The sequence below is a fragment of the Elephantulus edwardii genome, unplaced genomic scaffold (genome assembly GCF_000299155.1).
Source record: "Elephantulus edwardii isolate Elephantulus edwardi_28Jun2011 unplaced genomic scaffold, EleEdw1.0 scaffold00340, whole genome shotgun sequence".
NCBI classification, from domain to species: Eukaryota; Metazoa; Chordata; class Mammalia; order Macroscelidea; family Macroscelididae; genus Elephantulus; species Elephantulus edwardii.
The window spans coordinates 1,310,352-1,335,798 of NW_006400090.1; the positions used below are offsets into that span (position 1 = coordinate 1,310,352).

The 25,447-nt window shown below is 49.2% G+C and overlaps 1 protein-coding gene across 1 annotated transcript; it reads left to right on the forward strand.

Moving 5' to 3' along the window:
- Positions 1-1,521: 1,521 nt before the first annotated feature.
- On the forward strand, positions 1,522-24,462 carry STAT5A (signal transducer and activator of transcription 5A). Its single transcript, XM_006901656.1, has 19 exons — positions 1,522-2,088; positions 2,846-2,983; positions 3,271-3,427; positions 4,881-4,970; positions 8,665-8,839; positions 14,769-14,899; positions 15,145-15,296; positions 15,734-15,889; positions 16,232-16,411; positions 18,033-18,120; positions 18,228-18,350; positions 18,909-19,001; positions 19,446-19,652; positions 20,401-20,495; positions 20,601-20,731; positions 21,139-21,294; positions 22,624-22,675; positions 22,913-23,020; positions 24,300-24,462. Exons 2-19 carry the CDS (start codon positions 2,856-2,858, stop codon positions 24,460-24,462), a joined length of 2,385 nt encoding a protein of 794 aa, XP_006901718.1. The 5' UTR covers positions 1,522-2,088; positions 2,846-2,855.
- The last annotated feature ends 985 nt before the right edge of the window (positions 24,463-25,447 follow it).

The following is a 25,447-nucleotide window of genomic DNA, read 5'->3' on the forward strand; positions in this document are numbered from 1 at the left end:
GAGTAGGATTCCCTGGCCCGGCCCAGCCCAGCCCAATGTTTGGTGGGTGGGGCTGCCAGCTGGGACAGCCACCCCTGTGGGGCCCTAGGGTGCAGCTTGGGAAAGCAGAGGTGCCTGGAGAAGCAGTCAGACAGGCCCTCTGGGGCCTCCACATTACCCTAAGCTGGGTGCCCAAAGTAAATGTTGGAGCATGGCAAGGGTGGTCTTCTGCCCCACCTGCCCCAGCTCAGAGAACACAGGAACTAAAGGCATTGCCTCCTACTGACTCCTCACTTGCCTGAGATGAGGGGTCAGGGGGGCACAGATATCAAAGCTGGGCCTACCCACTGTGAGAAGACCCATTTGGACCTGCTGCTGTGTGACACTGGCCAAGTCACTTCCTCTCCTGGGCCTCTGTTTCTCTGTTTATAAAATCATTTTTGCAGTTGCTTCCAGCTCTGATAGTTGACTCCCATTCCAGGTGCTTCCTAGCCATGTATCACACTCAGTCAAATCCATAAATACAGAAAAGGGCTAGAAGGCAAACAAGCTGCTCGTCTTCCTCTCTCTGGCTCCCCAGCAGAACTTCTGGGGAGTAAAATTTGCTCAGTCCTTCAGGGAGCCCCTTGCAGCTTTCAATCCCCTCCCTTTTGGCTTTGCCAAAGCTAAAAAGAAAGGAGGTAGGAGTGTGATGTGGTCATTCCAACTTCTTCAGGGAAGCTTTAAACTTTAGGTTGTTTTCTTTAAGTAAAAAGAGTGAAAGTGGAGGAGATAAGAACAGGATCAGCGAGGGGTAAGGGGACAGAGGGGAGCAGGGAATGGAGAGAAAAGGGCAAAACTAAGAAGGGATTTGGGAGGGAGGGATGTAAGGAGGCAGATGAAAATTATTCCCCCTAGGACATGCAGCCTTGGCCCAGCTGTGCTGTGAGTGGGCAGCCAGGCTGGCTCCTCCCTTGGTGCTGCCAATACCAGCTGCCAGGCGGGGAGGCCCAGAGAGGGAAGCTGGGCAAAGGGGATGGAAGCCTTCCAGTTCGACTTTACCCAACCCAGAGGGCCCTGTTGGGGGGCCTTTGGCGAGGGGCGCTGGGACCCATTGGGAAGGCGTTTGCTGCTGTGGCAAGGCCTCGAGGAGGCTGTGAGAACTGCGGGTGGGATTCACACCAACCCTGCTCCGGACCTTTCTGAAGGTAGAACCAGCCTCGGCTGTAACGGGGCTGAGGTGAGTTGTGGGGCAGGACAATTGAAGAGCCCTAGTCAGGGGCCTGAGACCAGCGGTAAGGCCCCTGGGCAAGCCCCTGCCCCTCCCTGGACTTCAGTTTCTTATCTGTAAAATTTCGGGGGCTCGAAATAGAAATGTCAAGGTTCTTTCCTCTTCCTACTACAACGCGTTGAGTCGACCGTGGTGGGAGTAATGGAAGGAGGCGTGGTGGGGCGCTCGGCTTCTCTGGAATCCCCAGGCTTTCCCCTCGCTAGAGCTTTGCCTCAGAGGTCACAAAAGCTGTGCCCCCAACCCACATAAACACATATGGTCCCCCCAACCCTAAGGACTCAAAAGATGACAAAGCGTGAGAGCTGGAAGGCAGCTGTAACCAGCGTAGTCCTTCCTACCTCCCTTTCCACAGAGGAGAAAATTGAGGCCCTCGTTTGGGTTTTCCAGCGTCCGGGGTTTCCCAGTCTCGTCCCTCAAGCCCCCAGGGGCCACTCCTGCGTCTCTAGCCCGCCACCATTCCCGGACGCTCCCACCCGGGCCACAGGCTAAGGCTGCCTGGGAGTCCCGGGGGACCCCGCCGTCGGGGCGGCACCTACGCGCGCAGCACCGCCCCGCCTCGCCGCCGGGGGTCCGGCCGCGGCCGCCGCTGCGCACTCGCCGGGAAGCCCGCGGCCGAGGGCGGAGGCGGGGAGGGAGCCGGGCGGCAGGGAGGGGTGCTGGCGCGAGCTCGCGCGCTGTGTATGGTCTATCGCAGGCAGCTGACCTTTGAGGAGGAAATCGCTGCTCTCTGCTCCTTCCTGTAGTAACAGCCGCCGCCGCCGCCTCGCCAGGAGCCCGGGGCTGGAGTGAGAGCCGCAGCCCGAGAACCGGCCCCGCCGCCGGACGACTCGACCCACCAGGTGGGTGGGTGGCCGGGCGGCGCGTCCTGGCGGCGTGCGCCGAGAAGAGGGGCGCGCGCCTCCGGCCTGGGTCCCCGCGCGCCGTGATCCGGGGCCCGACGGGCAGAGGCAAGCACCGGTCCTGGCACTGAGAAGGAGCTTGGGCGCAGAGCGCACCACGGACGAGGGACGAAGATGGAGAGAGACTCTCGCCTGCAGTGGGGAGGCGGCGTTGTCGGGCTGCACAGGGTGACGCGAGGACGCAGCCGGGGGGCGCAGTTGAGGGCGGAGCGTCCAGCCCCCCAAGCTTCTCTCCTTAACAACCCCAGCCACGTGCCCTCGGGGACAAGCCGTCGAGAGTCCCCATTTGCATTGCTCTAATTTGGGGTTGACCTACTCTTTTCCAGAAATGAGGACCAAGGTCCAAGGCAGAGTGGGGGCAAATTCTTGCAGCCCTCCTCGAGAACCTGGGCCCCTGCCTGTTTCTCTTTCAGTTGCGAGTCGCCCCCAACCCCCCACCTGGGGAAGCCCCAGTGGGGCAAGGGGAGAGAAAGAGAGGAAGGGCACCTGCCTCTCAAGCGCCCCTGCCCAAGCCTTAGCGGGTTCCTTGTTGGAGGGAAGGGTGGCCTTCCCCTCCTCACCATCTTTCTTCCCGCACAGGAAAGCGTGTCTGGGGGAAGGGAGGGGTTTGGCTTAACTGCGGTCCAGGGCTGGGTGGGCACAGCGGGCTCAAGGCCTCTACCGAGGAGGCGCCACTTCAGCTCTCAGCGCTCCCTAGGTGATCGACCATGGCGGGCTGGATCCAGGCCCAGCAGCTGCAGGGAGATGCCTTGCGCCAGATGCAGGTGCTCTATGGGCAGCACTTCCCCATCGAAGTCCGCCACTACTTGGCTCAGTGGATTGAGAGCCAGCCGTGGTAGGTGTCCCCAGCCAACCAGGCCCATTGGCTGTTTTGTAGATTGGTGGGACCGTGGTCCTATCTGCCCCGAACTCTGCAAAAGGGGTGGTGTTCCTGGGAAAGGGGAACCAGGAACTGATGAGGGAAGGGAGCTGTTTCTCGATTCTGATGCTTGTGGAACTGCTGGGAACAAGTCATGTGGGTTCTGGAGAACCTTTAGTCATGAGCCTGGGATTTTCATGCCCTTCTTGGTGTCTTGCCCAAGTAGATGCCATAGTAGGCTTCTTTCCCCATCCTGCCCCAAGGGATGCCATCGATTTGGACAATCCCCAGGATCGAGCCCAGGCCACCCAGCTGCTGGAGGGCCTGGTGCAGGAGCTGCAGAAGAAGGCTGAGCACCAAGTGGGAGAAGATGGGTTTTTACTGAAGATTAAGCTGGGGCACTACGCCACGCAGCTCCAGGTGGGTGTGACTGCTGGGCCATCTCTAGGGGGCACAGTGTCTGTCCACCTCCTTCCAATCTCTGATCCCCCTGAGCTTTTTTTCTTGGCCATTGACTCATTGTGACCTTGAGCTTCTTGGCGATTTGTCTGTGCTTCATTTTCCTCTGCTCCTATTCTTCCTAAATGAGGCCTGTTCAGGTTCTTGTAACATATTGAAAAGCAAGGATCTGAGGGTGTTTGTCCCAAGAGAAGGGAAAAACAGGTGGAACAGTGTGATGGACAGATCAAGGTGAAGGAAATCCCTTAAACTGTCAACAGAAGGGATGGATACAGAGTCAAGATTCCTCTCTTCAAGAAAGAAGACTGGCAAGAGTATAGAAATGAGAGAATAGCATACTCCACTTGAGACTCTTAAACCTAATGGAGCTGTTGAATTGTCCAGGAAGCAAGAGTTGGATGGAAGGGCCTGCATGGAGAACTGCAGATTCTCAGTCATGTAGGGGAAGAAGAGGGAGGTTTTGTGGAAGCAGTAAAGGGGTGTGGGTGGTAGTCATAGTCAAGCATTTATTGGAACTCAGTTGTATTTCTTAGAGAGCCCTTCTTAAATAAAGAAGCAAAGTCCTTGCAAAGTAAAAAAAGAAAAAAAAATCCTTCTTAGAAAAAAGAAGAGTCAGAGAAATTGGGGCGAGAAATTAGAAATGGGTCTAACAGTGGTAAATGCCTTGACTGTGGCATAGATGCCTAGACTCTCAGTCTTAAGTTAGTGGTTTGTGCACTCTGGATCAGCACCTCTTTGAGCATTCATTTTCTCACCTATGCAATAGGAGCGCTGGTGTGCTAGTGGACAAGGAGTTGTGTTGCCAATACAAAGGCACATGGTTTAAATCCACCAGCTGCTCCAAGGAAGAAAGATGAGCAATCTCTTCCCGTGTGATTTACAGTCTCTGAAAACCTACTGGAAGGTCAGCTGTGAGTCATTTCCAACTCAAAGGCACACAACAACAACAACAGCAGCTTATGTCAGGGAGCTCTGATAGTATAGTCCATAGAAGGTTACACTGCTAACCTAAGGGTGGTCAGTTCAAATCCACCTGTGGCTCTGCAGGAGAAAGTTGAACAATGTCCTTTTGGGTGATTTACAGCCTCTGAAAACTGGCTGGAGGGTCAGCTATGAGTCTATTCTGACTCAAAGCCAATGAGCTTATGTCTTGGAGTTTCTGTGCTGATAGTCTAGGAGGAGAGCAGATTAGAAATCCTTTGTAAGCTGTGGATTTCTAAGTCACTGCAGACCAAATGTGAAGACCAAGGAAGGCAAGTCAAGTTAAGGAGAGATGTGAGGTCTCTGGTCATAGTTCCTGAGGCTTCTCATGGAAGACAGACAAGGGATGGAGGAAAGGAGGGTGACAGTGGCACTAGATGGGGATGGCCAAGGCAGAGGGTGGACATTGCTGGCTGCTCTTGGATTGTTTCAGAACACATATGACCGCTGCCCCATGGAGCTGGTCCGCTGCATCCGGCACATTTTGTACAACGAACAGAGGCTGGTCCGAGAAGCCAACAATGTAAGTGTCCCATGGGCTTGGAGGGAGAAGTTGGGAATATCTTTCACACACAGTTCTCTGCAGACACAACTGTGTTTATATACAACACTGGCATGAGAAAAACCAATGAAATAAGAGACATGAGTAAATGAGAGAGACAGTATCACGTGCAGGTGTAGAGTGACCACCAGAGTTCAATCCTTGATTTTACCACTTACTAGCTATGTGACTTTGGAAGCTTGCTTAAATTCTCTAAGTCTTTGCTTCTTCCTTTGTAAAATAGGAATAATAGTCAGTAAGGAGTTAACTGACAACCCTAAGGTGGGTAGTTTGAATCCACCAGCTGCTTCATGGGAAAAAGAATGACATTTCGGCTTCTGTGTGATTTACAGCCTCTGAAAACCCACTGGAGGGTCAGCTGTGAGTCAGTTCCAACACAACAGCTCACACTCTACAGCAGCTGAGGTTGGAGTTTTTGAGTCATAAAGTTGTTGGACGGATTAAATGAGATAATAGAATGTAAACCAGGGACAAATAAATGGAACATTGAAAAGAAGAGGGAGCCCGAAAACACACATTCTAAAGACTTAATTGATGTCCAGGGTGATGTTACAGATCATCAGAGAAAAGGCTTGACTTTCAGGAAGTGGCAGTATCTGTGATCTGAATGGGGGAGAGGTCAGGGTTGGGAGAACACAGGCAGCCTCAGAGAAGTGAGACCCAAAGAGGAGAAACAAGGGCTTATCTCTCATATTCAAGACTCTTCTGTCTCTCAGGTTCAACATCTGCATGGATAGTAGTATAAATGCTGTATTATCTGCAGTGTAGCAAAAATGAATTTCTTAAAATGATATAGCAGAGTTAAAGACCTTAGGATAGTGCATGGAGTTTTTCCTTACTTATAGATACAGACTTCAAGAATTGTGCATTCCTTCAATAAACACTGACTGAAGGTCTGTTGCTAGGCTAGGGCTAGAGAACTAGGTCAAAGGCCTGGTCCCGCCTGAAAGGAATTCAGGTGATGAGAGAGTCGAATGGAGAGTCTGAGTGAGTGACTGCTGTGGCAAGTTATGTGGAAAAAGCACCTAGGTCAGATTGGGCCAGGTGGGCGGGGGCAGTCCTGAGGTTAGGGAAGTCTGACCAACAGTAACAGCAGTTTATTTGAAGGGAGGAAGATAGGAGCTCTCTTGTCACATTCAAAGACTTGCACGTTGTTCTGTGCCAGTTGGGAGAAAGGAGTCAATAGGGGATTCTCAGTGGGTAAGGCTGGAGAGAGGACAAAGGCCAGGTCACAAAGACCAGGCTCTTCCCAAAAGATGGCCACCCTTGATTTGATACAATCACAAAGCTACATGTAAAAAAAACAAGCAAATAAATTTAGCCCAAATGAAATCTATGTCTATGGCAGCTATGGAGCTCTGGTGACCTGGTGAGGAGTCACACTGCCAACCCAAAGTCAGGGAATCTGAATCCAGCAGTTTCTCTGAGGGAGAGAGTTGGGCAGTCTCCTCCCATTCTATTTACAGCCTCTGAAAACCTGCTGAAGAGTTAGCTATGAGTCGGTTCCTACTTGATGGCTGCGAGTTGAGTTGTGGCTAGGGGGTTTGATCAGGGAGATTCCTCCTCTTCGCCATCAAAGTGTTTATGCACACACCTCATGTTCAAGGCCTGAGGATTCAGTGGTGAACAAGACAGACAAGGTCCTAATTGGGAGGAACTCACATCTTAGTCCTGGGAGATAGACAGGAAATGATGAAACAAATACTCACTGTCAGATAAGGGTGATATTACATTAATACTCGTCTAAATTTTTTTTTTTAATTTGTCATTATTTTAAACCCCAAACCAACATTTGCCAATTCCGTATTTTTCACATGTACAATTTAGTGACACTAATTACAATAATGATGTTCATCCACCATCGATATCCTAAGTTTTTCTTCACTATAAGCAGATACTCATGGCTTCCTGAGAAGTCCCCCTTTCACCTGTCCTGCCCCTAATAAGCCACTGATAAACTTTGGTCTCTAGACATTTACCTTTTCTGGATAATTCCTCTAAATGGGAGTCGTATAATATTTGTCCTTTTGTGACTGATTTCCTTCACTTAGCATAATAGTTTCTTTTAGTATAAAAGGTTCGCCCATGTTGTAGCTTGTATCTGGATTTTGTTTTTGGTGGTGGTGGGGTAACAGTCCATCATATGTTTATGCCACGTTTGACTTGCCCAGTCATCTGTTAATGGGCATTTAGGAGGTTAGTACACCTTTAAACGGATCCATCATAGAAAGCCTTTCTGAAAAAAGTGCCTGTTGAAGTGTCAGCCTCAGGAAGATTTGTTGCCCAAATGTTCCAGACTGATGGAACAACAAGTACAACAGCCCTGAGGCAAGAACATGCTATATGTTCAAGGGACGGAAAAAATAGCTCATGTGGTTGAGCGACGTGGAATTGAGGGTAGGGGTGGGTAGAGACCGTCAGTGAGGTCAGTGGATTGAATTCTGACAACAGTTAATTAAAAAGTCTTCCCTGAAGACTTGGTCTGTTCTGAGTCATTTGTTGAAGGAATGACCAAACCAGGCTACTTGAATGGATGGGCCAAGGGAAGTCCTATGGCTGTAGCTTCATTTTGGAGTCTCTATGACTCTTGTGAGAAGTTTAACCGCTTGCTGGTGGAAGAAGATTGTTCAGCCATGAGGATGTCTTGAGGGAGGATACAGATAATGTGTGTCTACAGTGTTATTCCCCACTGTACCTTCAGCACCTAGCATGATCTTTGGCTTTGGGTCAACAAATGAATGTGGAATGATCAACATTAGTAAGAAAATCTATGTTACATTTGTGACATGTTGAGCTCTAGTTTGTCTGAAGGGAATTAGATGGACCCTGTTAGGGATACCTGGAGCCTTAGTAGCAAAATGCATAACGTACTAGGCTCCTTAACTAATATTTACATGCTATAATGAACTGATGGCCTTTTCAGTCCCTTGCTGTGCATCTGAGAGCTGGACAATGAATAGAGATGACTGAAGGAGAATTGTTGCCTTTGAATTGTGGTGTTGAATATCCTGCAGACTACCAAAAAAAAAAAATCCAGATATGTCTTGAGGAAAGTACAGCCAGAGTGCTCCTTGGAGGCAAAGATGGTGAAGCTTCATCTCACATATTTTGGGCATGTTTCTAGGAGAGGCGAGTCCTTGGGGAAGGCTATCATACTTGGAAAGGTGGGGACCTGGTGAAGGAGAGGAAGACCCTCAACTAGGTGGATTGACACTGACTGCAGCAGTGAGCTCAAGGGTATCAGAGATTGTAAAGATGGCACAGGATAAGACAGGGTTCAGATCTTTTGTTCATAAGGTTACTGTGACTCAAACTTGACAGCACCTGATGACAACAACAACAACAAATATTTGCAGCTTCAGGAACTCAGTGGAGGGTCACAATGAATTGACATCAATTCAATGCCTTTGGTAGATCTGAAATAGAAATTTCTGTTATGGTTTATGAAGGTACCACAGTCGACCAGGTCAAGTTTGTACTCTCTCATTCCCTGCTCTACCTCAATTTTGGCAAATGACAGTCCTGGGGTTCTTGCTCCTTTAGATTTGGAGATTAAGATCTGCACTATTTGGCACTTCATGAAGTGGAAGCTTCTCCTTCCATTGTCACCACCCACTTCACTGTTGTCTGTTGTCTCTACCCAATCTGTCTCCAGTGCAGCTCTCCTGCTGGGACCCTGGCTGACGCCCTGTCCCAGAAGCACCTTCAGATCAACCAGACATTTGAAGAGCTGCGACTCATCACACAGGACACAGAGAACGAGCTGAAGAAGCTCCAGCAGACTCAAGAGTACTTCATCATCCAGTATCAGGAGAGCCTGAGGATCCAAGGTGAGGAAGGTGCAGCGGAAAGGGAGGATTTGAGGAGGGAGGAAAGAATTGTCTTTGAGCTCAAGGGTAAGGACTTGACTTGCCCATCTTCCAGAATGTGGTAGGAGTGAAGGCTCCCAGTGATAATACCTCTGCCATGGACCAGGCTCTGTCCTAAGCTCTTTTCACATACTATTCCATTCAGCCATCACAACCATCATGATGTAGGTAGTTGCATTATCTCTATTTTGCAAACCAGTGAAACTGAGATTCAGGGAGAATAAATAACTTGCCCTAGGTTGCTTGTAGACTGCAGAGCTGGATCTCAACTACAGACATGTCGTAAGATCTCTACTAACCACTGTTCTTCCACTATTCTACCACTTTGGGTATTTAAATGCATGAATGAATATGTGTAAGGATGTGGACAAGGTGTTTCCCAGCCAGAGGAAGAACTCAGCCTGGAGACTTCTGATTGAATTAGCCTAGAAACAGAAGGAATGCTAGAAGTTCCCCTCCATGACTTCCTGTGTAGAAGACAGGGCTGGGAGGAGAGGTTGCCAGTAGAAAATTCTCCTTTCTCTTAAGTTCTTGACTTGCCACTGGCTTCCATGATGAAACTATGGGCATAGTATAACTGGCACAGAAGAAATTAGCTCAAGATAGGACAGGGTTCGGATCTGTTGTTTATAGGATTTCTATGAGTTGTACTTGACTCCACGGTACATCATAACAACAGAGATTTACAGCCTCAGAAACCCAATGGAGGGTCAGTATGAATTGAAACCAGTTCAGTGTCCACAAGTTGGAGAGTCTCAAGAGATGGCATGTCTTCTTCCCCACAAGAGGTCACTCCAGACTGGCCACAGTGATGTGCCACCTTGTCTTAGTGAGAACAGGAAATGTCAGGCGGCTGTATCTTTGCTGCTTTTTCCCCGCCACTACCTTTTTTTTAAATTTTATTTTATTAATTTTAATGAATGTTTACAGAGATTTTGAATTTCCATTCATTCATTGTTGCATTTTTCTCTCTGCCCACCCCTCCCCCCCCAGTTTGCTCTTCGCTTTGAAAAGTAAAAGAAAAATTCTTTCGTTGGTATACAATCCACCACCCCCCCAGTACACTCCACTATACAGCCTTCATTCTGGACTCTTGTCCTGACCATAATACCCAATCATATATTGCTTTTAAACTGTTCTCTCTCTCATCTGTTTCAATGCAATCTACATAATTTATCAAATTTTTCTCAGTTACACCCCAACCCTGATGTCAGTCCTGTTCTACAACAGTGGCACTATGAAGTATTTGTCCTTTTGTGACTGAGATATTTCACTCAGCATAATGTCCTCCAGGGTCACCCATTTTGTTGTTTATTTGTTTATTTATTTTTTTTGTGTGTGTACCGTCAAATCAGATCTGACTGGTACAGGAGGCAATTGTTCCTCCTTCTTCAGCAGAGCATCTGGTGGATTCGAACCATGCACCTATGGGATTGCAGTGCAGCTTCTTACCCATTTTGAATAATATTGCATGAGTTCCTTATTTTTCAATGCTGCATAGTATTCCATTGTGTGACTATACCACAGCCTCTCTATCCATTCGTTTGTTGATGGACACTTAGGTTGTTTCCAACTCTTTGCTATTGTGAACAAAGCTGCAATAAACATGGGTGTGCATATATCTGCCTGGGTGGCAGTTATGGTTTCTTTGTGGTATATTCCCAGTAGAGGAATTGCTGGGTCAAATGGTATCTCTACTTGCAACTTTTTGAAAAAAGGCCATACAGTCTTCCATAGTTGCTGCATCATTTTGCAATCCCACCAACAGTGAGTAAGTATTCCAGTTTCTCCATAACCTCGCCAGCATTTGTTGTTTGGTACTCTGTTAAATTTTGCTCTTCTGACTGGGGTGAGATGATATCTCATAGTTGTTTTGATTTGCATCTCTCTTAGAGGTAGGGATTTTGAACATTTCTTCATGTGCTTGTTGACCATCTGAATATCTTCTTTGGTGAAGTGTCTGTTGATATCCTGTGTCCATTTTTCAACTGGATTGTTTACCTTTATCTTGTTGTGGTGTCCACTAGCTTTTTAAGAAAGAAACTTAAGTCATTGATTCAAGTGAGAACCAACTCATAGCTGACCCTCCAGCAGGTTTGCAGAGACTATAACTTGCATGGGAAGAAATTGCCATGGAGCAGCTGGTGGATTAGAATTTAATGTCTTTGGATTGGCAGCACAACTCCTTACCACTGGGCCATAAGAGAATACACACACACACACACACACACACACACACACACACAGAGCTACCTGGTAGTGATATATACATACATATGTGTATGTATGTATGTGTATAAATGTGAATATACATGTATGTGCATACACACACACACAAATATCTATATCTGATGGCTAAGTGGTAAGGTGGTGTGCTAACTCAAAGACACATGTTTTGACTCCATTAAATGCTCTATGGGAGAAAGATGGGCAATATCTTCCCATGTGATTTATTGCTTCTTTTTTTTTTTTTTTTGATTTATTGCTTCTTAAACCCACTAGAGGGTCAGCTATAAGTCAGTTCTAACTTGATGGCACATACCAATAACAGAGGAGAGAGAGAAAGAAGAGAGCGCGAGCATTCTTCTAAGTTGTACAGCACTCTTCTGTCAATTTGCTGTACTGTGGTAATCTGCATTTGCTGGGAAGTTGAAACTTGTGCCACTGGGGACCAAATGCCATAACAGTTGCCCATGGTGGACAGTGTTTGGTGGAGCTACCAGTTTAAGACAGGTATGGAAGCAGGAGTGGCATCCACTTCCTAAACCATGTGCCTCTGGAAACTCCATGAACCTGGAGAAAAGAGGATAGTTATAGAAAGGCTTCAGGCCTTTTGTTCACAGGGTCACTATGAGTCATGTTTGACTGGATGACAATCAACCACACCACAATGTGTGTGTGTACTATAAATATCCCTCTAAGTATTGCTTTAGCTGCATCTAACAATTGCTTTAGCTGCATCTAACAAGGTTTTTATTTTTGTTCAGTTTTAAATATTTTCTAATTTCTCTTGTGAGCAATTCTTTACCAATACATTATTTTTAAATATTTTATCTCCAAATATTTTTTCTAGATGTCGTGTTTTATTTATCTCAATTTTTCCTTGTTATTAAATTCCATTGTGGTAAGAAAACAAATGCGTTATGATATCAACCCTTTTAAACTTACTGAGACTTGTTTTATGGCCAGCATATGCTTCCCATATGTTCATGTGCACTTGAAAAGAGTGAATGTTCTTCCATTTTTTAAAAAAAATAACAACAAACTCAATAATGTTAACATAAAAGGTATGGTCTAAAAAACAAAGCAAAGCTGTATCAGTTTTTGTATTTGGTTTTTTAAAATTTTAATAAACATTTACAGAGATTTGGGGTTTCCATTCATTCTTTGTTGCACTTTTCTCCCTGCCCAGCCCTCCCCCTGCTTCCCCCTGCCCCAGTTCGCTGCTCTCTTTGAAAAGTAAAAGAAAAATTCTTTCTTTAATATACAATCCCCCCGCACCCTTCCCACTGCCCCAAGTACACTCCACTATGCAACCTTAATTGTGGACTCTTGCGATAACCATAATACTCTCTCATACATTGCTTTGAAATTATTCTTTCCCTCATCTATTTCAATGCAGTATACGCAATTTATCCAGTTTTTCTCCTTCTTACCCCAACCCTGATATCAGTCCCATTTTACAGCAGTGGCACCATGCAGTATTTGTCCTTTTGCAACTGAGCTATTTCAATCAGCATAATGTCTTCCAGGGTCACCCATTTTGAATAATATTGCATGAGTTCCTTGCTTTTCAATGCAGCGTAGTATTCCATTGTGTGAATATACCACAGCTTTTCTATCCGTTTATTTTTTGATGGGCACTTGGGTTGTTTCCAACTCCTTGCTATTGTGAACAAAGCCTCAGTAAACATGGGTGTGCATATATCTGCTTGGATGTCAGTTATGGTCTCTTTGGGGTATTTTCCCAGTTGTGGAATTGCTGGGTCAAATGGTACCTCTACTTGCAACTTTTTTATTTAAAATTTTTCTTTATTGTATTATTTTTTACGTGTACCGTCAAATCAGATCTGACTGGTACAGGAGGAGATAGCCCCCTCCTTCTCCAGCAGAGCATCTGGTGGATTTGAACTGCTACTTGCAACTTTTTGAGAAAGCGCCATAGCACCTTCCACAATGGTTTCACCATTTTACACTCCCACCAACAGTGAATAAGGGTTCCAGTTTCTCCACAACCTCACCAACATTTGTTGCTTGCTGTTCTGTTAAATTTTGCTATTTTGACTGGGGTGAAATGATATCTCATAGTTGTTTTGATTTGCATCTCTCTTAGAGGTAGGGATTTTGAACATTTCTTCACGTGCTTGTTGGCCATCTGAATATCTTCTTTGGTGAAGTGTCTGTTCATATCCTGTGCCCATTTTTCAATTGGATTATTTTTCTTTATCTTGCTGTGGTGTGTATTTGTATTTTTGAGTGACATTGCTTAACATTTTTTTCCCCTCTGTCTCTTTAATGCTAGGCTAAAGAGAAGACATGTGAATTCTTTTCAGTCTGTTGTGAAATCATACATTATGTAGCCTTTGGAAACTGCCACTGTGTTCCTGTAAGATATTAAGAAGGAAAATAACAGCATATGGATTTATGAAAAGAATTTTTATTTTGTGGATCCCCGATAAGGACCTTAGAAATAGTCTACACTGGAGTCTGCTGTCTCTACTTTGAGAATCACTTATCTTTGTCTTTTTTAATTTTTTTCTTTTCCTTCTTGTGTACATTGAATCGGATCCTACTGGCACAGGAGGAGATTGCCCCACTGTCTCTAGTGGAGCATCTGGTGGATTCAAACCACACGCCTTCGGGATCACAGTGCGGCCTCTTGCCACTAGGCCACCAGAGCTCCACTTATCTGTGTTTTACGGATTTTTTCTTAAAACTAGTTCTATGATTTGCTGAAAGAGAGGTATCAATTTATTCTGATTTTTCTGTCTAGTTCTTCAGTTAACACTGTAAATGTATCCTTGATGTATTTTGAAGATTCATAATGACACAAATACACGATTATTACTCCTTAATTATGAAATGTCTTTAGTCCTTTGTTTTGAAGTCTCCTTCTGCAGATATTAATATAACCACTCCAGTCTCTTCTGCTTCAATGTTACATATTTTTATTCTTATTTTTATTTAAAATGTGCCTTTTGTAGACAGCATAAAGTTGAGTTTGCTTTGCTTTTGAGGTTTTTAGTTCATTAATACTTAATAAGAGAACAAACAGGTCTGTCTTGGAGAGGGCGAAAGCAAGTTTCTCCTTGGAGGCTAGGATTTTGAAGCTCCATCTCATATACTTATGGGCATGTGGCCAGAAGGGACTGGTCCTTGGAGAAGGACTTCATGTTTGGAAGGGCAGAGGGACAGTGCAGGAGAGGAAGACCCTGGATGAGATAGACTGACACAGTAACTGGGGCAATGGGGGTAGGTGTGTCCCAGTCAATGAGAGTGGCTCGGGACAGAGCAGGGTTCAGAGCCGTTGTACATAGGATCACTTTGAGTAGCGGGCAGCTCAATGACACATAACAACACAATGTAATTATTTATACAATGTCCCATTTTACTACATATTTTATTTTACTCTGTATCTCTGTCTTTTTGCACTTGAATTCTTAACGTTTTGGAATCATTTTTATTCTTTGGAATTCCATTTTTATTATCTTTTAAAGTTCTTTTTCCCAGAGAAGAGGCTCACAGACAAGGCCTTTTGAGGGAGACCTCTCATCTTTGGGCATCTCAGCTTGCCATTGTTGGTATCTGTCCCATCAAGAGCATGTGGTGGCCTTGGAATTCCTTTTGGAAGTAGGAGGACATGGCTGTGGTGTTCTGTCCCCTTCTCCAGCCCAGTTTGCCCAGCTGGCCCAGCTGAACCCCCAGGAGCGGCTAAGCCGGGAGACAGCTCTTCAGCAGAAGCAAGTCTCACTGGAGGCCTGGCTGCAGCGCGAGGCCCAGACTCTGCAGCAGTACCGCGTGGTGAGTGGGGTCCTGAGTTCTCACCCAGCAGTGAACTCTGTGGGGACCAGAAGCCTGGAGAGAGGAAGGACAGCGGGACCCGAGAGAGTGGGTGGCTGGGTTCTCTCCTTCCTGTAGAAGCCTGTGAGGCAGAGCAGGCTGGAGGGGGGGACAGGCCTGTGAGAGGCTGGTCCCTGGGCCCCTGTTCTCAGGGGGCCCTGCAGGTTTGCTCTCAGGAGTCAGGGTGCCTGGTCCCCTTGCCCCAGGAACTAGCGGAGAAGCATCAGAAGACCCTGCAGTTGCTGAGGAAGCAGCAGACCATCATCCTGGATGACGAGCTGATCCAGTGGAAGCGGCGGCAGCAGCTGGCTGGGAATGGAGGCCCCCCCGAGGGCAGCCTGGACGTGCTGCAGTCCTGGTACTGGACGCAGAGGGAGGGGGCAGGATGGGGGCTGCTGGTCCCAGGCTCATCTGTCACTGAGCACATGGGCGGCGAGCTGCTCTGGCTGACACAGCTCTTATTTCACCAGTGGCTCTGGCTCCTGGGACATACTTTGTGCCCACCGTGGGCACCTGCCCCAGAGGTCACTGTCTGGGGAACAGGTCAGGGCTGGCAGGCTGCAGAGTGACCCTGAGCTTGGCTGGACAAGTCAGGGTCCCCCGTCCTCTGTATTTCTCTGTATTCAGGTGACTCTGCTCTAGGTGGAGTAGTTTCTGGGTGGGGCCTTGCTGGGTGGGCCCCTTCTGGATGGGTCTGGGGTGCACCTCTGGGGGTTCTCCAGGCTGGGAGCCTGTGGCCTGGTGGAAGGGTTGTGAAGTCACTGTCCTCCCGTCGGCCTCGGGGCTCCTGCGCAGGTGTGAGAAGCTGGCCGAGATCATCTGGCAGAACCGGCAGCAGATCCGCAGAGCCGAGCACCTGTGCCAGCAGCTGCCCATCCCGGGCCCCGTGGAGGAGATGCTGGCGGAGGTCAATGCTACCATCACGGACATCATCTCAGCCCTGGTGACTAGGTGACTGCCCCCCTTGGCCGTGGGTAGAGGGGCCTGCGGGGACATCAGGTGCCTTCCCACCCTGAGAGCTCTCGCTGAGTCCTTGTCTCTCTGCCTCTCACACTGGCCTGTCTCCTGTGGCTGTGACTGCTTAACCTGGCCCAGTTTCTTCTGGGGACACTACGTGGGCTGCTCTCCTGACCTCCGCACCCTCCAGACTGCCTGTGGCCTCCCTGGCATCAGGGGCTGTGCCCTGTGGTCTCCCTTATCCTGCTGTGCGAGGCAGCCCCCCAGGCCAGAGACCCCCGAGCCCTTTGCTCTGAGCCAGCCCCTCGTCATCTGTGGTCCTTTGTGTCCCTGCAGCACATTCATCATCGAGAAGCAGCCCCCTCAGGTCCTGAAGACCCAGACCAAGTTTGCAGCCACCGTGCGCCTGCTGGTGGGCGGGAAGCTGAACGTGCACATGAACCCGCCCCAGGTGAAAGCAACCATCATCAGCGAGCAGCAGGCCAAGTCTCTGCTCAAAAACGAGAACACCCGCAAGTAATTGAGCTGCTCTCTTCCCTTTTGCCCCATCCTGAGCTCAGGCCTGCGGCCTTGCGTGTGCTCTGGAGCTGTGTGGTGGGACAGTGTGACTCTTTCCCTGTCGCCTTTTGTCCTAGAATTCCTGATGTGCCCACATGTCTCTCGGGCTCCCTCTCTATTCTGCTGCACACTACATTCTGCCTGCTTTCAGCCTGGCACAGCCATTGGACATGTATTGCTTTGCCATGTATTCTCATGCGTTTGCCTTGCACACACTTTCAACAACAGATGTTGCTGTGCTGGGGTGTTCTACTAAAGGTGCTCAGCTTTGGGGAATCCAGTGTGATCCGGACAAGTTGGCTCTGCGACAGGGAGATGTCCAGGACAATAGAAGTAGATTATAGTAGGAGTTGTGACGATGTGGTGGTGTTCTCAGGCTTAAAGGAATAGCTCCCCTTTTGAGGCCAGGATTGGCTTGTGCTGCAGGAGGAGTATCAGAAGGCCATGTGTGGAGCTCAGAGCCGGCCACCTCTGATGTGCAAAGTTTTGTGGGAGACTTGGTCCATAGGGTTCATCATGCAAGTCAGAAATGTTTTATTAAGTGCCTGTCATGTGGTCTCGGGATAGAGTGGTAGAAGCAGCATGGGACGTTCTTGCTCTCTTGTTTCTGTTAGTTGCCCATTCTAGCTATTTCCCTCTTCTCTGGTGTGTTTGAGTCTAGAAAACTTCTGCTAGGGAGAATTATCATTGCATAGTATTCTGTTGTGATCCTTACGGTTTGCATGGACTGATTTTCAAAAGTAGATTGTCACGCCTTCCTTCCTCCCCTTAGCCTGTAAGCACCACGGAAGCCTCTGAGTGATCCTGCTGGTATTTTAGATACCAGGGGCTTATCTTCCAGTGTCACAGCAACACAGAAGCCACTATCGTGTCACAAATTGACAGATGAATGGTAGTCTAGTGCTTTAGAGATGCTTATATTTTAACCTGCGAGAGAGTTATCAGTACCTTTTTTTAAACAATAAGATAGTTGTGAAAATGATGAATTCAACAAAGTGAGAACAAAATGATGCCGCGTCTTGGGGGGGGGGAGAGGTTGAGCCACATTTGTGATCAAGGAAGGCCATTTGGGGACATACCTGAGCTGAGGCCTAGACTAGGAGAAGGGACAGGATGGTTGGGGTAACAGGAAGAGCACAGGCAAACAGTTTTGAGGTGAAGCTTGGCATCTTCAGCAAAGAGATCGGGCCAGTGTGGCTTGTGTGTCCCATGTTAGGTAGCAGTATTCAGTGAAAGGGAATGGGGCCTGGATCATGAAGGATTTTGTAGTCTGTAGTCATGGTTTTTATTTTAAGTATCTTTAAAACTGTTGGAGTTTTCCAAAGCCCCCCATGTCCATCTCAGGCCCCAAGGCATTTTTATCCTAATGGTTGGGACTCAGCTTTCACTCATGAAGACCTTTGGGCACTCTGGTTGACCAGAAGGCCGTAAGCTCATTAGACACTAGTGCACTTCCTAGAGGATTGCAGCAGGGCTGCCAATAGGGCTTTCTGGAGTGAAGGCCCCAGACTAAGGTCCAGGCAGAGCCCTTCTCCCGCTCCAGGGCCCTGTGAGCTGAAGCACCCCCTCTCCTTTGCAGCGAGTGCAGTGGGGAGATCCTGAACAACTGCTGTGTGATGGAGTACCACCAAGCCACAGGCACCCTCAGCGCTCACTTCAGAAACATGGTGAGAACAGGCCCTGGTCTCTAAGAGGGAACACCTTCTTTCAGCTCAGAGCTGAGTCCTCATAAGCAGCTGCCGTTCCCTTCTCCCTCTCATCTCCCTCCCTGCAGTCCCTGAAGAGGATCAAGCGAGCTGACCGGAGAGGCGCAGAGTCTGTGACGGAGGAGAAATTCACGGTGCTGTTTGAGTCTCAGTTTAGCGTTGGCAGCAATGAGCTGGTGTTCCAGGTGAAGGTGAGTCCCTTGCCTGCCCTTTTTCTGAAAGCTTCTCAGAGGCCCAGAGAGGTGAAGGAAGATGTCTGCTTGAGCCCATGCAGCTGCATCGGGAAACAGTCGGAGAGTTCTAAACCCTCACACAGATCTCGAGCCAGTTATGCATGATGCCAGCAGAAAACCTACTTTTACTGCTGATAACTGGTTGCTAGGTGTCCTTGGGTGGTTCATATGGTCGTGCTTGGCCATTAACCAAAAGGTTAGAAGTTTGATTCCACTAAAAGGCTCAGCAAATGAAAGGCATGTTGATTTACTTTTGAAAAACCAACCCTTAGAAATCCTAGAAAAGTAGTTTTACTCTGATACGGTGTTAGGGTCACCATGAACTTGAATCAAATTAATGGCAATTGAATACTGGTTTCTGGTTGCTAGGTTAAAGTCTGGCACCAGCCCACACAACTTGGGCACTGACCCAAGGAGAAACACGCTGTGTTTTTTGGTGTCTTTGTTTTGTTGGCTGGGCTTGTCATGGGGATGGTGGTCACACACTGTCCACTCTCATTGCTTGGGCTCCCACAGACCCTGTCCCTCCCCGTGGTTGTCATTGTTCACGGAAGTCAGGACCACAATGCCACTGCCACTGTGTTGTGGGACAACGCCTTTGCTGAGCCGGTGAGTTCCTGGGGGACCCTGCCTCAGCCTTCCAGGCCTCCGGTCTCCTCTTTGGGTCAGCCCCATCTTTTGGTTCCCTACTGAGTGGTCCCTTCACTAACTCAGGACTAGCCCCAAGCTGAAGGGAGGACAGCTGATGGACATGTCCCCTGCCCGTGCTCTAGGTTTTCTAGGTCTGTGAGCCTGGTCTGTGGACTCTGGGTTCTAATTCTTTCTTGGTTGGTGGTTCTAGACCTCCCTGGTCTGGGTCTCCATCCCCACAGGGCATCCTTCTTGCCTTTGTCCCCTGCCTTTCTGTCACCTGGGTCTATACTTCCTTTTCTGGTGCTTTCTCAGTCTCTTTGTCTGTTGCCATCTCTGTGTGTGTTCACGAGTGAGGGAGAAAGAGAAAGAACTCCTTCCAGCTCCCTCCATCTGCATTTCCCCCTTTCTTCTCCCTCTCAGGGCAGGGTGCCATTCGCCGTGCTGGACAAAGTGCTCTGGCCGCAGCTGTGCGAGGCGCTCAACATGAAGTTCAAGGCAGAAGTGCAGAGCAACCGGGGCCTGACCAAGGAGAACCTCGTGTTCCTGGCGCAGAAACTCTTCAACAGCAGCAGCAACCACCTGGAGGACTACAGCAGCATGTCCGTGTCCTGGTCCCAGTTCAACAGGGTGAGGACCACCAGGGTACTGTCTAGGACCAGCTCCCTGCCTCCACCCCCCAGCTGGCCCTTGCTGAAGTCAGGGGAGAAGGGTGCTCATACCCTGAGGAATCAAGGCAGAGGCCTGAGGACTTAGACTTCAGGGGAACGCCAGGCCAGGGCGGAGAAAGGAATGTGCAGCTGGGAGTCAGGATTGCTGAGCTGTAGCCCTGGATCTGTGAACTCCTCTGCCATGCTCCTTCCCTTCTCTACACCTCCGTTTCCCTAGCTGTAAAATGTTGGGGTTGGGTGAGAATAACTTTGGCCATCCCTTGCCAGCTTGACAGTCTTTTGTCCCTAACAACCCTCTGCCTTCCATAGTAGAGTCCTTGGGAAGCACAAACCTTTTAAAGTTGATGGATCAGAACCACCCAGAGATGCCTCAGCAGAAAGTCCTAGTGGCTGGCTCTTGAGTGAAAGGTCACAGCCTTGAAAACCCTATAGAGCAGTCCTACTGTGCACACGTGAGGTGGCCCCGAGCTGGAGAGGATGCACTGACTAATAACGATAGCATCACTCCCTCTCCCGTCCCCTGTGGGATTATCTTAGGCCCCTGTGTCTCAGAGGCCGGAACATTTCCTCTCTAGGGGGATTGTGGCAGTAGCTGGGGGTCTGTCTGCTGCCGTGTGGGTGAAGAATTAGGGGCAGACAGGGAGTGGGAGTGGGAGCACACAGGCCGGCTCCTGGATCACCTGACGGGGGTCTCCCTGCGCTCTCAGGAGAACCTGCCGGGCTGGAACTACACCTTCTGGCAGTGGTTTGATGGAGTGATGGAGGTGCTCAAGAAGCATCACAAGCCCCATTGGAACGATGGGTGAGAATTAGGGGGTCGAGGGGCATGGAGGCTGATGGGCTGGCCCCGGCTTCGGGGAACAGTGGCTGGGGGCTCGGCAGTGACCAGAGTCCTCTGTGCACCTAGGGCTATCCTGGGCTTTGTGAATAAGCAGCAGGCCCATGACCTGCTCATCAACAAGCCCGATGGGACCTTCTTGCTGCGCTTTAGTGACTCAGAGATCGGAGGCATCACCATTGCCTGGAAATTTGACTCTCGTGAGCGCTCCTGTTTCCTCCCACCCCCACTCTGGCCCCAGTAGCCCTGTCTTCCCTGTCCTTTCTCCTGGCTCCCCACTAAGAAGGTACCTTCTGAGAAGGTGGGACCTGAACTGAGTGTGGAAGGAATGATATCGAGAAATACATTCCCTTTGTTTCCACTTCAGAGTACCTAAAACCATGACCCCACAGCCCCTAGAACTGCTGTGTGGGCCCTTCAGCAGTGTGACCCAGCCTGGCTGACATCTGCTTGCTCCCTGGGGAGGGTCACAAAGTCTGGGGTTGCCACGCGTGTTAGGAGCCTACGGAAAACCTCAGCTTGCCTGCAGGCCTGCCTGAGCTCCCCACCTCGCTGGCCCTCTTCCTGCTGCTGGCGGGCTGTGGGAATGAGATTGTCTTTTCCACAGCTGACCGCAACCTGTGGAACCTGAAGCCATTCACTACGCGGGATTTCTCCATCCGGTCCCTGGCTGACCGCCTGGGGGACCTGAGCTATCTCATCTACGTGTTCCCTGACCGACCCAAGGACGAGGTCTTCTCCAAGTACTACACTCCAGTGCTAGGTGCATCTTGCTCCCAGACCCTGAGATCTGTGGGGGGCTGTCTGAGGCGCCCTGCTTCCCACCCCCGCCCCAGCCCACAGAGCCAAGGCACCATTTCCCTGGTGGATTGTGCTCCATGGGTGGGTGTGATGAAAGTAAAGGCTTTTAGAGGTCACAGCTGAGGAGAGGGACAAAGGGAACTAGCCTTCTTCTCTGAAAAGCATGGAGCTGAGCGGGTTCTTGCGCCTGTACACATAGAGGAAGAGGTGGTTGTCCTGTGGGAAAGAGTTGGGACGCTCAAGCTAGAGGTTGCTGTTGTTGTTGTTATGTGTCATTGAGTTGCCTGCGACTCACAGTGACCCTATGTACAACAGCCCTAAACCCTGCTCTATCCTGTGCCAATCTTATTATCTCTGATACACCTACCTCTATTACCCCAGTCACTGAATCAGTCCATCTCATCGAGGGTCTTCCCTTCCTGCTCTGTCCCTCCACCCTCCCAAGCATGATGTCCTTCTCCAAGGACTGGTCCCTCCTTGCAACATGCCCAAAGTATGTCAAAGCTTCAGAATCCTTGCCTCCAAGGAGCAGCCTGGTAACACACCCTCTCTAGGACAAACTTGTTTGTTCTCCTAGCAGTCCAGGATATATTCAACACTCTTCTCCAGCACCACAGCTCAAAGTCATCAATTATCTTTCTATCATCCCTAGTCATTGTCCAGCTTTCCAGTGCATAGCAAGTAATTGCAAAGACCATGGCCTGTATCAGGTGCATCTTAGTCACCAGACTAACATCATTGCTCTTTAGTACTTTGGAGAGGTCTCTGACAGCTGACTTTCCCAATGCAACTCTTCTTTTAATTTCCTGGCTGCTGGTACCAAGAGTGTTGACTGTGGAGCCAAGCAAACTGAAGGTGTTAACAATCTTAGTTTCTTTACCACCTATCATGACCAGAGGCTCCCATGTTAACTGGCTGTTTTCACCACTCTCCATTCTCAGACTTTCCCCTCAAGTGGAGTGTAAGAAGTACAATGGGCAGGTGTTTCTCTTCCATTTATCCCAAATCCATGGCTTGGGTTTGCTCTGTTGTTGATTTGTTACTTTAGCTTGGGTGGGGGCAGGGAGAGAAGCGGCAGATGTCCAGGAAAGAAACCTGAAGAAGTTGGGCTGAAGCCAGGGGTTTTGCTAACTATGGGCTGGGTCCATCAGCAGGTGGTGATTGGGATTCTTGGAAAATCTCATCCCTGTAGAGGTCCCGGGTGACGTGGGGGCGGGGCAGACTGCTGGGGTAGGGGTAGTGGTAACACCTACCTGGAGACTGGGTCTCACCACTGTTCTCCCCTTGGCAGCTAAAGCCATTGACGGATACGTGAAGCCGCAGATCAGACAGGTGGTCCCTGAGTAAGTGTCCAGGGTCCTGGTTGGGGTCTTCTGCTGCATCTTTTGCCTCACTTGCCATCACTGGCCCTTCTGTCCATGCGCCCAGAATTAGCCTTGGGGAGAGAACAGGGCTCAACCATGATGTGATCAATACCCAGGACCAAGTGGAACACTATGCCCTTCTGAGCCCCTTCCCCATGTCAGCTCCTGCCTGGGCTCCCCGGCCAGCCACTGAGGCTGTTCTGCTTGCTTCTGCAGGTTTGTGAACGCATCTGCAGACTCCGCCGGGGGCAGCGCCACGTACATGGACCAGGCCCCGTCCCCCGCCGTGTGCCCCCAGGCTCACTATAACATGTACCCTCAGAAGTAGGTGGTCTTCTCAGGGGCTTCTACAGGGGAGGAACTTGGGGCTTGGCTTCAGACTGGACCCTGGATGGCTGGCAGAGGAATCTGGAGCTCCTCTGGGCCCCAACTACCCAGCCTCAACCTGGGCTCTTCATGTTGCCCAGGGGAAGGGAGAGAGTGAGATTCAGCCAGCAAAAAAACATGGAGTGTTGTGTGACCCTGGAAAAAGGACTGAACCTCTCTGATGTACAGTCTCCTCATCTTTACAGTGGAGGCAAGAAGACCCAACTAGGATTAAATGAGGCTAGTGCGCTTGGTTAGGCTTTGAGTGAGGGTCTAAGGGATGTAAGTGGGCTTGTTAAGAAAGATGCATTCGCTCGGTGGCTAGCCAACAGAAAGGTCTGTCGGTATACTTCTGAAGAATCGGCCACTGAACCCTCCGGAGGACAGTTCTGCTCAGACACCCATGAGGACTCTAGGAGTTAAAGTGACAGCTGGTTTGGTGATAAAGAGTGGGGTAGGCATGGGGTATCAGTTACTGCTTTTCTAACTTCCAGAATGAACTCTTCTGAGTGGAGGGAGTAGACCGGGCTGGGTGGTGATTGGCCTGGGACAGAGCAAATTGCAATAAGATGACTTCAGGCCTGCAGTGACAGACTGGGATTCCAGTCCTGACTTCACCTGCCCATGTGGCTGAACGCGGCTCCTCCGCTGTAAAATGGGCCAGGCGTGTACCTTGTAACACAGGGCTGTGCGCGTGGAGGCGTGTGCCTGAGACTCTCCCGTGCTAGGTGCTCCCTGGATGTCATTGCTGCTCATGGCTGTTGATTCTGACTCTTGTTGACCCTAAGTGTGTAAGAGTAGAACTGCTCTGTAGGGTTTTCCAGGCTGCGACCTTCCCAAAGCAGCTCATCAGGCTTGGCCTATGAGGAAACTCTGGGTGAATTTGAACCCACCTGCCTTTTAGCCAGTGCTTGAATAGAGCTTAAAGCATTTTACTAGATGCCTGTGGTCTAATCGCATAGCATCAGGGTGACCAGAGCTCACTGGCTCAGCCACCTCTTTGAACAAAAGAGGACAAGGAGAGGGAAATAAGTTCCCAAAGGTCACTCAATGCCAGGGCAAGAGATACATCCAGAAGTGGGGTGTCTCCTAAAGAGCCAGTGGGTGTGACTCAGTTTGAGTGGGGTGAGGACAGTCTGGCCAGATGGCTCTCTTTCTATGAGACTGGTTCAGATGGGGTGCGGGCTTGGGGCTGGGAGGCATGCCGCCACCTTCTGACAGCTCCTCTCTCTACCAGCCCTGACCCTGTCCTCGACCAGGATGGAGAGATCGACCTGGATGAGACCATGGATGTCGCCAGACACGTGGAGGAACTCTTACGTCGCCCGATGGACAATCTGGGCACTTCCCTTACTCCCCCAGATGGCTTTTTCACCACTGCCAGGGGCTCACTCTCCTGAATATCTGCACTCAAGCTTCTCTTTGGAAACAGTATTCAACGCAAAGGGATAACATTGTGATTTTCCCATTTCTGTGCATACCGATGGCTTTGCAGACTGCATGTATACACGTACATGCATGTACGCGCATGCGTATTTGTGAGTTGGTGCACAAAGTCTGTCTGCCTCTCCTTTGAGGCCATGTTTGTGGCAGCAGCAGCAGCAGCCTTTGTCTTTGAGTCAAGGTTAAGTCCATCTGTTGTAGAAGAGGCTGAGGTTCAATCACTGTAGGTACTCAGTGCAGGCAGACTGATTCCTTCTGTGCCCTTTATGTGCTTAGTAGCTATTTGGATGAAATTAACCAAGCAAGGGGGACTTGTAGCATCTTTCAGCTACAGTGTTATTCATGAGAAAGCAGCTTTGCCATCCAAATGTGTGTGTATACAGGCATAAACCACCCCTGCTGTGTCCACACAGGCCTATACATACACCCCCTGCTGTGTGTGTATACAGGTGTAAACATAAATCCCCTGCTATGTGTGTATACAAACATATACATACACACCCCTGCTGTGTGTGTGTGTGTATACAGGCATAAACATACTTACCTATTCTCAGGCACATGGAGGCTGAAGTTCATTTTGGGGTGATATTTTATGCCTTATGAATATGGACTCTGGACTTGTTTTCCCAGATGCTCCAAGAGTTTGTCTAAACCATGTTAGCTGCCTTTGAGTCACTCTGACTCATGATGACATTATGCACCATGGAACAAAACATTGCCTGGCCCTGTGTCAGCCTCCCAATCACCAGCTTGTTCTAGTCCATCCTTGTGGCCCTTGCGCCCGTCCACCTCATCGATGTCACCCATGATGGCCTCGTGGACGTTTACTTTCCCAGATAGGACGTCCTCCTGCAATTGATGTCTAAGCCACAGCCATACTCTCAACAGTAGAAGCCAGTTGTCATGTCGATTCTGACTTCTGTGTGTCAAAGTAGATCTGTG